Source organism: Ziziphus jujuba, chromosome 4, assembly GCF_031755915.1.
Source record: "Ziziphus jujuba cultivar Dongzao chromosome 4, ASM3175591v1".
In the NCBI taxonomy this organism is placed as follows: domain Eukaryota; kingdom Viridiplantae; phylum Streptophyta; class Magnoliopsida; order Rosales; family Rhamnaceae; genus Ziziphus; species Ziziphus jujuba.
The window spans coordinates 29,254,002-29,266,465 of NC_083382.1; the positions used below are offsets into that span (position 1 = coordinate 29,254,002).

Below are 12,464 nucleotides of genomic sequence, written 5' to 3' on the forward strand. Positions count from 1 at the left end.
TAATATGTACGTAATTTTGAAGGGGAAAAAAGAAAAAAGAAAAGAAAAGAAAAAAAATTGTAAAATGTACATAAACATCATGGTAGTCTCCCTTATTCTTTGTACTAGAGTATATCAGAGATTCGGAGTTATATGCTTTGAGGTAGGTCCTATTTTTATTCTTCCTTTGTTTTTTTTTTTCCCCTGGCTCTGAATAGGTCCAGATTTATGATTTGTAAATTACTATGTCCAATAATAAATCTCCTAGCTCCATTTGTTCTAGACCAAGTTTCGTCCTCACCCATGTATTTGACACAGTAATTTATATGTTTTATTAATCTGATTAATTGTGCCAATTTCAAATTAAAAGAGATTAACTTTGCTCTTTTTTTTTTTTTAAAATCATAACTTTACCCATTAGCTAGTAATGTGTCTTACAATAACTATTAAGCATTTCCTTTTTTTTTTAAAAAAAAAAAAAAAACTATTAAACGTGTGGATCTAATTATGTTTTTAGAACTCAATCTATGATCAACTCAATATATATGTATGATCAGCTTAAAAAAAAGAAAACTCTATTATCAAATCAAATGCATTTATCCGACTTCACCATGAAAAAATAAAATAAAAGAAAGCATTTATCCCAAAATATAAGGAATCGTGTATATTCAACTCAAACTGTAAGGAAAAACTAAAAAACAAAAAAACTCAAACTCCTCTTATTTTATTTTATATATAATGACATAAACTAATTTATATATATATATATATATTTACAATATTTAATATAAACCCTCGCTGAAATTTTGCATTTAGAATGTGAATATTAATAAAGTTTAAATCCTGACAAATATACATCATATATACAATATATATATATATAATGAAAATGTGTAGTTTATCTCACAAAGGAATGTTTAATGTCATTTTATAATTGTACCGTGATTTGATACAACTAAAAAAAAAAAAAAATTGTACAAATTTAAAAATTTTCAAAAGAAATATATATATATATATATATATTTTTTTTTTTTTTTGGGGGGGGGGGGTTAAAAGAATTACAGGGAACTTGACTCACTTCGCCAAAAGGAACTTGACCCATCCTTGTGTACGACCAAGTGTGAAAACACATTATAGTTCACAGGTAGCTTTCCAACTCTTCCCTTTTTTTCGTGCGCAAGACTGTTGCTCTCCCTCGCCCTCGCTCTCTGCTCCGGCCAAGCCACTGTACCATCTCTGCGTTTCCATTCTCTGTCTTCTTCAAGCTTTAGTATTTCCAAACAAAAAAGGTTCTTTTTCCCGTTAATTCCGTAGATTATTGCAGGTTCTGTTTCCCTTACTGATTTCTTTTAGCCCTTTAAGTTGATTCTGGACTGACACTTTTTACTCAAAATAACAGCTTGCGATTTTTTTTTTTTCTATTTGTAAGTGTATAAATGTCCAAATTTTTAATATCGTTCGTATGATCAGGCAATGCAATGGTTGTTAGATTGGTTTACTGCGATGTTTTTTTTTTTTCTCTTACTTAATGGTTTTTATTGTTTAAAACAGCTGGAAACGAATGTTGGGCAGAATATATATTTGATTTATTAATATCTCTTAAGTTTGTTTTGGTGGGTTTTGACCATTTGGTGTTTTGAGGTCGATTTAGGGTTTAGAATTTGAGCGTTTGCTCCGTTTGGATCCAAGTCATATATCACTGTTGATATAAGAACCTTCTTTTTTAGGGTTTCTTAGAATGCGGCTATTCATGTATCAAGCTGTTTCCTTTTTCAACAAAAATGTGCGTAAATTAAAATATGGGAAGTGCTTGTCTTGTTCATTTTCCATCTCGCTAGTCCAAAACAGTCCACATTTTCGCCTATATATGTTGTTTTAAAAGTCAACCTGGTTCTGTACTTTGATCACTCTTAGAAATGGTTGGTAATGCTGGCGATATCTATGTTAAACTAAACGAGCCTGATGCTAGTTTCTCCATCACTCTTACCAGTTGGACCTTGTTTATGTAATTTTGTTTTGGTTTCAAAATTTATGGAGGTGTGAGATAGTAATATTCTGTTGTTGGTCTTTGACAGAATGGCCTTGCAGACAGAAACTCCTCCAACAGCTCATAGTGCCCAATTTGTTGGAAATGCTTTCGTTGATCAGTATTATAAAATTCTCCACAACTCTCCAGAATTGGTCTATAGGTTTTATCAAGATTCAAGTGTGATCAGCCGTCCTGATTCTAATGGTGTGATGACATCTGCAACTACCATGCAAGTGAGCTTCTTGGGCCAGTAATTCATTGTTGTGTTATTGTCATTGTTTTGTTTTTTCTGGGTTTTCCCCCTTTTTTTTTTTTTTTTTGGGGTTTTATTTGTTTATAAATATAAATTGAAGTGCAAAAACTTGTGATGTCTCATATACATAAATAACTAATGCTTGATTTGAAGATATTTGATTTTGTGGAAACCTGCATAAGCATGTCAAAAGTTTTGTTTCTTTGCCCTTGAACTTCGCTCTACTTGTTGTTTGCATTGATCTGTGGCCCCCTTTTCTTTTCCTTTCCATTGGAACATACTTGACTTAAATGTTCATATCTACCCGGTTAAGCTATGGTCTAGAATAAGAGGGTCTTTCTTAGTTATCGGTCTCAATCATACCTCTTAAGATAAACTAATATCAAAGTTTGTTAGTGCATTATGCCTATTTTCCATTTTTCTTTTTTCTTTTGAAATTGACTGGTAATAGTAGTACGCCATTTTGAAGGGTTCATGAACGAGTATCGTACTAAATATTGTGATTTTAATGACTCTTAGAAGTTAGAATTACTCACTTCAAAAATATTGCCACATTGTTTTTTCTTGGAGCAGGGTATCAATGAAAAGATCCTTTCCTTTGATTATAAGGACTACATGGTTGACATAAAGACTGCAGATGCACAGAAGTCATACAAAGAAGGGGTGACTGTGCTAGTAACTGGATGTTTAACGAGCAAGGATAACTTGAAAAGGAAATTTGCACAATCATTTTTTCTTGCCCCTCAGGACAATGGGTATTACGTCTTAAATGATGTGTTTAGGTATGTAGAAGATGTAGAGCAGTTGGAAAGTGGTGCGGTTAATGGAGTTGATGCTGCTGCAGCACCCTCCTTGATATCAGAACCTGGTAGGTTTGCTATCTTGCGTCATTTGTTGTGTACTTCACCCGGAACTCTTATATAGTTCCTGAAAAAAAAATTTTGCAGAGCCAAATCATGTTCCTGATCCTGCTGCACTAGACCCAGCAACTGCTCATGAGGATGCAGATCAAATTGTTGTTGAGAAGGCCTATGATGCATCAGAGTATGAGAGCGAATTAGTCAATGAAAAAAAGCCTGTTGCAGAAATCCCATCTCATTCTCAATGGAATGATGTCACTGTGGACATCGAATCATCTTCTGCTGCAGCCCTAGAAGATGCTCCAAAAAAGTCATATGCCTCAATTGTGAGTTGATGAATGCTCATTTTTTTTGTTTGCATGAGTATTTACGTATTTGGTTTCTAAAATCTAATGTATGTCAATTACAGGTAAAAGTACCAAAAGGGAGTTTAGGACCAACACAAGTTTATGTGCCAACTAATTTCTTAAATGTGTCTTCTAAGAAAGTAGAGAATCAGCCTGCTGAATCAGCAGCACCTGCATCAGTGCCTGAAGCATCAGCACCAAGTAGCACCGGCACCCCAGACAGTAGCAATACTAATGAGGAAGGCAAGCCTCTCTTTTCTACCCTTAATAATGTAGTTACTTTCCTGTTTTGTTCTTCTGCTGGATTCATCTTGAAATACTTTTAAGACAACTAAAATATATCTTGTTTATTTCTTTTTTGTTTAAATAAAAAGATCATACATTTAAGAGAAGAGCTGTGATTATCTGTCGGAACTTAAATCCTTGCTTTAGCTTTATGGGATTGAATCTAAATATTTGCTTAGTGCCAAATTTGAAGATTTCTAAACTCCATATGCCATTGCATTCCTTACAGTTGAGGGGCACTCTATTTACATACGGAATTTGCCCTTTAGTGTGACGGATGCTCAGCTTGAGGCAGAATTTAAGAAATTTGGACCAATAAAGCGAGGAGGTATCCAAGTCAGAAATAATAAGGTTTGTTATCGACAAATAATGTGCATAGAAGATAATCTGCTGCTTCTTTTTTTGGCAATGATTTATGACATGATCTCTGTATTTTCTGACACAATTTTTTATGGCATCCTCTCCATTTCTGTCTGTGCAGCAGCAAGGATACTGTTTTGGTTTTGTAGAATTTCAATCTTTGAGCTCCATGAATAGTGCCATACAGGTATCTCCATTCTTTATGTTTCTCTAAAAGTTTCATTTGCAACTACTGGGAGTAGAATAAATGCATGCCATCTTCTGTTGTTTCTTGAACCACCAACTATAAAGCGCCATACGTTATTTATATATTCTATTTCTGGGATCTTCATGTATTCCTTTTGTCTTCCTGCATATTCTTGTAATGCCATCAACTTGAATGATAATCTTCATGTTTGAACCTTCTATTTGCAACTAAAATGTATCTAAATCTGTTTTAATTTTCCTGCATGGCGTTTCTCCGACAACTAATGCACCCATTTTCAGAAAGCAATGGAACCATGTTAGTTGTCCTTTGCTGATAGTTTGATAACTGTGCAAAAGACTCCAAATGCACAAGTTTTGATTTATTTTGGAGCTCCTTTTCCCGATTATGGTCATTAGAATGTGTCTAGAAGCAATCCAGTGGAAGGATCACTTGTAAATATAGTGGCTATTAAACTGATTTCAGCAGCATATTACTTTTCTATTTGAAGGATAGAATGTCTAAAATAGATTTGATGACCAGTGAGAAATTCTGTATTAGTTACGAAGAAATTTTATCGGTTAATGACGTTTACTCTTCCTTGGGGGGATGGGGGTTGTTGGTAATCGTACTTTGCAAATGCTCTGTTTCTTTCTATCTTATATTCACCACTCTTCTTTCTCTTTCACCATTCTTTTTTTATTTTATTTTTCCTGTCATGGAGATCTTTCAAAGGTTTTTTTTCACCTTTTACTGATGGGTATTACTATCTTTTATAGTAATGTGACATATTAGGTTTTCCTTTGACTGATAAGTTTTTCTAGCATTTCTTGTTGTGGATCTTTGGCTTGGAATAAATTTAAGACTAAGCTTTCTTCCAAATAGAGGAAGAAAACCCCAGTTAGGAGTCATAGGACCATTGAGTAATCTTCTAATCGCACTTGGAAGAATATTTGAACTCAAATCCGGTTTACCACTTTAAATTGTGGTGTAAAGCCATGAAGTTGATATGTTCCTCGTGGTATATTGTTTTGTTTTACAAATTAATAATTGATTATCTGGTTTAGTATTAATATGCATATATCTCATTGCCAGGTGCAGGGATTCTCTTATTAATTTATTGTGATAGCTTTAACTGCTCCACTTTCTATATTTTATCCCCTTTCTAAATTTACCCATTAGTGCTTCTAGTCCATTTGAGTTTCTGGCGATTTGGGCATTGGGTTTCATATGTTTATATATGTGGATAACTATGATAATATTTTCAGGCTTCACCTATCACTATTGGGGGCCGGCAAGCTGTCATTGAGATAAAGAGAACTACCACTAGAGGTAAGTTAAAGAGTACAAGTGATTGGTTTGAATCAATTATATTGAATTCTATCAGGTACTAAGGTTAGTACAGGAGTATTATTCATTGATATCGTGACTGTTAATGACTTTGGCTTTAGACATGGATGAACATCCTCTGTAGTTATTTCATTGACAAACTGTCTGTCATCTGGATTTTGCAGTTGGTGGTGGTGGTGGTGGAAGAGGTAGGTATCCTTCAGGAAGAGGAGGATTCCGGAGTGACAGCTTTAGGGTACGTGGGAATTACAGTGGTGGCCGTAGCTTCGGAAGAAATGAGTATGGAAACAGGGGAGAATTCTCTGGTCGTGGTAGGGGTCCATCTGGGCGTGGTGGAGATGGGTATCAACAAGGGAGAGGTAGAGGAGGCCGTCCAAGTGGCCCAAAGCACAATGCCATCTCAGCATGAAATGGTGATTTTTATTTATTTATTTTTTTTTTGGAAGTGTTTGATGAATTTGCTTTCATGGTTTGCTGCATCTGGAAGGTCATAAAAGTGATTTTAATCATGTCAGTTAAGAAAGTAAAACTCATCAACTCTGAATTGGAGTGGGTAAAATGGAGATGAAGAGGCGTTTGCCATAGTTTTAAGATCTTTAGGTTATGGAATTTTGTCTAGGGTAGCTTTTATTTTCTCTTTTTTCCCAAATGGGATGAATGTAAACTTGTCATAAACTTTAGCTCATCCTCCACTTTTATTGGAATTGATGGAAATTGCATAGTTGTAGCGTCTAGTAGATGTAACTGAATTATTTTTACAGTTAAAATAGATGGGATGTTGGACTGGGAAATGCATCTGATTTGGTGTTTAGGATCTAATCTGATCTATATACTTTTTTTTTTTTTTTTCCTGGAGGTATTGTAAATTCAATTTTACTTGAATTTATGGCATAGCGGACAGAGAAATGAAATTTATATGGGTTTTTTTTTCTCAGATTTATATGGCTTGGTCAACTTTGATCTCTCTTTTAACTTAGGGATGCCAACTGGGTGGGTCGAGGCCGGGGCAGTCTCTCCCTCATATCCTGTTCCCATAACCCTATTTTTGTAACCCAACAGGATGGAGATTTTCCGATGGGGAAATGGGGATGGGTGGGATTTTCCGTTTTCATTATTAAAAAAGAATAAAAAATTAATACAAAAACTTTTTTAAATATTTTTTAACAAAAAAAGTTTTTTTAAGTATTTTTCAAAATTCATAAAATTTATTCATAATTATTTATATTTTATTAATAATATATATATATATATATATATAAATGGGTGGGATATATATAGCCACGTTCCCGCCCCGATCCCAACCCCGGCATAGTGTTTTTGCCCCATGTCTGCCTCAATTTTCCGTTTAATTGGGAATTATATCTATTTCATTAGGAATAAGTACCCATAAAAATTGAAGAATAGGAGATTAAGTGGTCATCCCTATTATTCTAACTTCTTCTTCTTTTTTTTTTTTTTTTTTTTTGAATAATTCATCTAATTTATAATATATTAATTTTTTTTTTAATAATTCAAAATCATATTTTTATATGCACAAATAAAGATGTATTCTTCTAGCATTGAACCTGTCTGTTTCATCATCTCTCCTCTAACTTGCTGAATAATTGCACTTCTTTTATAATTAAAATAAATAATAGTTATTGTAATGCTTTGAGGACGAAGTATTAGAATTTGACAAAAAGGTTGGGCTGATTCAAATATTATATATATAAAATAAAATAATAACAATGAGATAAATAAAGTCATGATGATAATAACTCATATATATATATATATACACTTATATGGTCGATTTCCGGAAGAATTATCCACAGCCATTTTTCAATTAATCAATTATAATTGACTATTGATCATGAAAAAAAAGAAAAAGAAAAAGAAAAAGAAAGAATAATCAGAGACGCAGGCGTAGCGGCGTAGGATAATGTTGCTTGCTTTTTGGCTTGGAAACGTCTGCGTCGCAACTTTGATTGCCTTTGGTTTTGCTTCGCTGTACCCCCCTACAATCGGTTGGTGAAACGTGTATCAATCAGACACAACACGTGGAGCTCAAGCGGTAGCGCTGACACATAACCTCCTATTTTTCTTTTTCTAAAAATTAAAAAAAAAAAAAAAGTTTGCAACTTGGCCCTCTTGCCCTCCATGTCTCATCTATTACCATCCCATCCCCCTCATGATTCTTTTTTTCCTTCTTTCAGCCAAAAAAATTAATAAATAAATAAATAAAGATTCTTTTTTCCTTCAGATTCTTCTCCCTTTGTCTAGTATTTCTATACCTCTCTCTCTTTTCTTTATTTATTTATTTTTTATGTTTACGGATTTAATAGTTTCAATTTGTCATTTGTTAGATCTATGAAAAGGATCGATTAAATATCTTTCTTTGAATTAAAAGCTCTAAATCAATGTATAAAAATTTCTCAATTCTAATTGCTGAAAAAAGTTTTTAAATATCAATCATACAAAAACTTGTATATTTAACAGATTATTTAAGCAAAACAAGATATTTTCCTTTATGTTATCGAGTTAATAATTTCATTTTCTTTTTTTCTTTTTTTTTTCTTTTTCTCACCCAATAAGCTTTGGTTTATCTCTCTTCCCCAATTTTTTTTTTTTTTTTTTTTTTTAAGGCAATCAAGCAGCCAGTGAGAGATCAAGAAGTGCAGTGCAAGCAAGTAAACAAGTACCTTTCTAGAATGTTCATCTTTAAAAATGCCCTTACTAGTTCACTCAAATTACGAACATACCATTTTCGACACGTGTCTACTCAAATAGAGCGAGTAGAGAGCTTCCTTTTTTTTAATAATTTCTGGCATCACAAGGATAATCTTTGTAATGTGGACAAGTCTTTTGAAAAGGGATAACAACAGAAAAGAGCTCGACTCGAATCCCGATGCTTTGTTGCCACGTGTTGAGAGGTGGTCTTATATCAGAAGCAGTTCTGGAATCCAAGAATTATAAGAGAGAGAGAGAGAGAGAGATAGAAAGAGAGAGTCGCGGTTTTACGAGGCTGAGATTTATGCAACAAGTGGCAGTTAGAAAGGAGTTGGGAAAGGCCACGTGTATTTTCAGAACCTAATCCAATGACTGGGCTTCCCTTTTTTTTTTTTTTTTTTTGGGGCAAAAATCCAAAAAGCTGACGACGTTTGTTTTTTGGTGTGTGTCTTGAGATCTGTTTTTCTTCTCCACGTGTTCGTACGGAACGTCTACATGAACTCCACTTGTCGGTTCCTGAGCTCCCGTTTCTGAATCACGAGGGTATTTTGGTATTTTAATTTCTTTTTTTAATTAATTAATTTTTATTTTTATTTTTCCCACAGCAGCTCTAAAGATTTTTCTCTTTCCCGTCTCCTTATTTTCTCTCTGTTTCGTTGTTTCTTTGTGATTTATTTGTTTTCTTCTTTCTTTCCTGTTGGTCTTAGGTTTGCGAGAAAGTTTTTACAGACAAACTGCGAGAAAATGTAGGATTTTTGGTGCAGTGTTTGGTGGGAAAGAAAAAGAAAGAAAATATTGAAATTGTTTTTTCGATGGAAAACATGGAACTCATAAGTGCTCATCTATCTCCGTCCCCTGCTCTGCTCTCCTTGGGTTTTAAATCATCTCGGTTCCCTGAATTTACATGTTTTTCAATTTCTGGGAATTTCCTGTTGGGACTAACTTGGTGATCGAACAAAAATTTCCATCTGGATATCTTTGAATATCTCAATCCAAACATCGATTTCGTGTTTTTTTATTTTTTATTTTATTTTTTTATCTTTTTGAGTCTTTCAAATGGCACAAGCTGAGGAAGATGAAAACAGAGCAAAACAACAGCTTGCTGCTTCCAAGCAAATGAGCAAGTTTTCGAAGGATCGATTGCAGAGATTAGTTTCAGGGGAACATTTTGCTGGAAATTTCGAAGACCCAAACGAAGATGCAGAAGAAGAAGAGATTGAGCTAAGTCTTGGTCTGTCAATGAATGGTCGATTTGGGGTAGACCCAAGAAGAGCCAAGAAGCTCGCTCTCAAACGCTCGTCTTCAATAGCTGACTTCACTACTACTACTACTACTGCGAAGAACCCAATTAAAGATGAAGAAGATGATACGGCATGTCTTGCTGTCCCTAAAGCGAGTCCGACACCTCTGGCAAGAACTTGTTCTCTTCCAACGGAGACAGAGCAGGAATGGCGGAAGAGGAAGGAAATGCAGACTCTGAGGAGGATGGAGGCGAAGAGGAAACGACTCGAGAAGCAGAGGAATTTGAAGGCGGCGAGAGATCGAAGCCTAGCTTGTTTGGAAGAGAATGGTGAAGTAGAAGACAACAAGAGAGGCATTGATATCGGGATGGTTCAGCAGGAACAGTGCCTGAAAGTTACGGATGAGTTTTCACGGATGGGGATGTTCAGTTGGGTTTCTGGAAACAGAGCGAGCTCTGGGCTTGAACTTAATGGAGACAGAGGCAATGGTGTTCGTGCAGGTGTCGATGGGCTTCCACCCCAACCATTGTCTCAGCGCTCAACTGGGTCTCAGGGTAGTGGGTCATCGGGGATTTCGGAATCTGAGAGCCCAAAGGGTCAAGGTATGTTCTAAATTATGCTACTCCTTTTTGCATCTACGACTTGTTCTTTCTTTCTTTGTTTTTCTTTTTTAATTTCAATGCTTATTATGTAAATCGTGAATGAATTGCCTGCTAATGGCAATTTCGTATTGGGTAGCAGAGAGTTTTCAAAGCATAGGACTATTTGAAAGAGCCAAAAACATGTTTTTCTGAATCAAGGAGACTCTTCCATGGCTTTATCAATGGAGATATTTCAAGTTCACACATGCTTTGACAAGTATATATTATTAGCTTTTGTTCATCTTTTCCGTGCTTTGGTATCGATCCTCTGAATTCTGGCTTTCAAAATGCGTTTGGATGGATGTTATGGTGTTTGTTTCCTGGCACAGACCAAGGAAGACCACGTTACCGAATTAGGAGTAGCAAATGGATGGATAGCTTTTCTTAAGTGCATACAATGTTAGGGTTGAGAAATCCCAAAATGAGTTGCAAAAAATATAGTATGATATAGGTACTATCCAGCTAAATTGGGCACTAGAGACTAGTGAATTAATTGCAGCTTGAAGGGGCTTAGTCTTTCTATAGAATCTAGACTTTCTTCTTGATGGTTGGACTGAGGATTAGGTAGGGGAAGATTCTTTCATCCCCATAGTACTTCAATATTTGATTTCCTTCCAGAGTGCAAGCGTTCCATTTGTCTTGTTTAATTTTTAATGCAACCATGTGAAGGAATGTTTTCTTTCTCATTCTAAGGTGTGTTTATTGGTGGTTTGTTTGAGCAAGTTGAATGGATACGATTACGAAAGCTCAAAAGGGGGAAAACGACTAATTATATAGATCACATGTGGTATTCTCATGCTGAGCTCTTTGTGATCGAATTGCCACCGCTTACTTTGGCTTCTCCGTTTGGCTTCTTTCACTCCATTCTCCAGCCAAATATTCATATGATCACTTTTTATCTCGAGAGTAGATCCCGTCTACTTCAAAAATCTCATCCAAAATCATCCAAAAGTTATGAATGTCCATGAAAGTTCACATAAAAGGAGACTTTATAAATAATAGTTAACGTCTTTGGAGCTGTGCAATAGAAGACACTAGAATAAGTGTCTTTTATTTGTCGAATGGAATTGGACCATGACTTGACTTGACCAACGGATGAGTGGCCTCTGAGATTAGAGGGACCAGATGTTCAAAAAGGAAAAAGAAAATCGGGACCTCTGCATTAGGTATAGTTATATGGAAATTCAGGCTACCAAGAATCTTTTATGAAGAAGAGACGCAGACAAAATCTTGAAATTCTAATTTGATTCAGTAAGATTAGTGGCACTTCTTTATTATTATTATTATTATTAGTGGACTATAATTGCCTGTAACTTTTTATTGAAACGCCATCTGATGGGTATTCTTTCAGTAAATCTTCCCATGAGTCTAATTCACACTGGTTATGTGCTATTATTGTGATTTATTGAATTAGATTTATACTTAAAAATGTTGCCAAAAATGCTTTATGCTACGATCCTTTTAATCATCTTTACCATCAACATGACGGTCGTCAAAACTTTCCCCATTTCTTAGATTGATAAAAATCTTTTGTGCCTTAATATATTTTACAGTTTAACCACCTTTGCCATTTGCTTCGTCTGGCTGTTTAGCAGGATTGCATAAATGCATGGAAGCTAGAAGCCCTGCTAGTGCTCAACAGAGTGAGCAAAAATCTACGATGATAAACAGAGAGAAATCTGGTGACTTGAGTGGAGTGGTGATCGATAATCAAAAATCTGATAAACCACCAAGTGGTCACAAGGAGGCTAAAGAGGCTTCAAGGAATGTTTTGGAAGATATGCCTTGTGTATCTACAAAAGGAGATGGACCAAACGGGAGAAGAATAGAAGGTTTTCTTTACAGGTATAGAAAGGGTGAGGAAGTGAGGATAGTATGTGTATGCCATGGAAGCTTTCTCTCTCCAGCTGAGTTTGTCAAACATGCTGGTGGTGGTGATGTTGCTCACCCGCTAAAGCACATAGTTGTTAACCCTACTTTTTTCTAATCATAATTTTCGTACCAACATAATGGGCAAAGGGATTCATGTTTTTTACTATTTTTTTTTTCTTTTTTTTTGTTTTGCTTTCTTTATAATATTTTATGTTTAATCTGCTTATCTTGACTAGTACTTAAAATTATATTCAAATAGATGGAGCCTCTGCTTGGAAGATCAAATCGTTTATTGTATTAAAGAAAGTATTGTTTAATTTTTTTACTTTTTTTTGTTTCCCCCTTTAATTTGAT

General features: G+C 34.9%; 2 protein-coding genes across 8 annotated transcripts; both read left to right on the top strand.

Moving 5' to 3' along the window:
• Positions 1 to 1,036: 1,036 nt before the first annotated feature.
• On the top strand, positions 1,037 to 9,201 carry LOC107415919 (nuclear transport factor 2). Of its 6 annotated transcripts, none has more exons than XR_007240200.2 (11): positions 1,038 to 1,268; positions 2,055 to 2,241; positions 2,835 to 3,129; positions 3,209 to 3,447; positions 3,531 to 3,711; positions 3,983 to 4,104; positions 4,235 to 4,300; positions 5,566 to 5,629; positions 5,812 to 6,060; positions 8,272 to 8,907; positions 9,064 to 9,201. XR_007240200.2 is itself a non-coding variant. In XM_048471572.2 (10 exons), exons 2-9 carry the CDS (start codon positions 2,056 to 2,058, stop codon positions 6,054 to 6,056), a joined length of 1,398 nt encoding a protein of 465 aa, XP_048327529.2. In that variant the 5' UTR covers positions 1,038 to 1,268; position 2,055; the 3' UTR covers positions 6,057 to 6,060; positions 6,583 to 6,741. The 6 variants fall into 6 exon arrangements, 4 of the variants coding, with proteins under 4 accessions (XP_015879822.3, XP_048327529.2, XP_015879820.3 ...); XR_007240201.2 differs by having other exon boundaries at positions 8,272 to 8,899; XM_048471572.2 differs by lacking the exons at positions 8,272 to 8,907; positions 9,064 to 9,201 and adding an exon at positions 6,583 to 6,741.
• Positions 8,967 to 12,276, top strand: LOC107415955 (ninja-family protein AFP3). 2 transcript variants are annotated; one of them, XM_016024398.4, is made up of 2 exons: positions 8,967 to 10,199; positions 11,831 to 12,276. In XM_016024398.4, exons 1-2 carry the CDS (start codon positions 9,413 to 9,415, stop codon positions 12,223 to 12,225), a joined length of 1,182 nt encoding a protein of 393 aa, XP_015879884.3. In that variant the 5' UTR covers positions 8,967 to 9,412; the 3' UTR covers positions 12,226 to 12,276. The 2 variants fall into 2 exon arrangements, with proteins under 2 accessions (XP_015879884.3, XP_015879885.3); XM_016024399.4 differs by having other exon boundaries at positions 11,834 to 12,276.
• Positions 12,277 to 12,464: the final 188 nt, after the last annotated feature.

Coding starts and splice junctions, on each gene's coding strand:
- LOC107415955 (XM_016024398.4), top strand. CDS start 9,413: ATGGCACAAGCTGAGGAAGATGAAAACAGAGCAAAACAACAGCTTGCT. Junction 10,200..11,830: donor TGAGAGCCCAAAGGGTCAAG/GTATGTTCTAAA, acceptor CTGGCTGTTTAG/CAGGATTGCATAAATGCATG.
- LOC107415919 (XM_048471572.2), top strand. CDS start 2,056: ATGGCCTTGCAGACAGAAACTCCTCCAACAGCTCATAGTGCCCAATTT. Junction 4,301..5,565: donor CCATGAATAGTGCCATACAG/GTATCTCCATTC, acceptor TAATATTTTCAG/GCTTCACCTATCACTATTGG. Junction 5,630..5,811: donor AAAGAGAACTACCACTAGAG/GTAAGTTAAAGA, acceptor TGGATTTTGCAG/TTGGTGGTGGTGGTGGTGGA.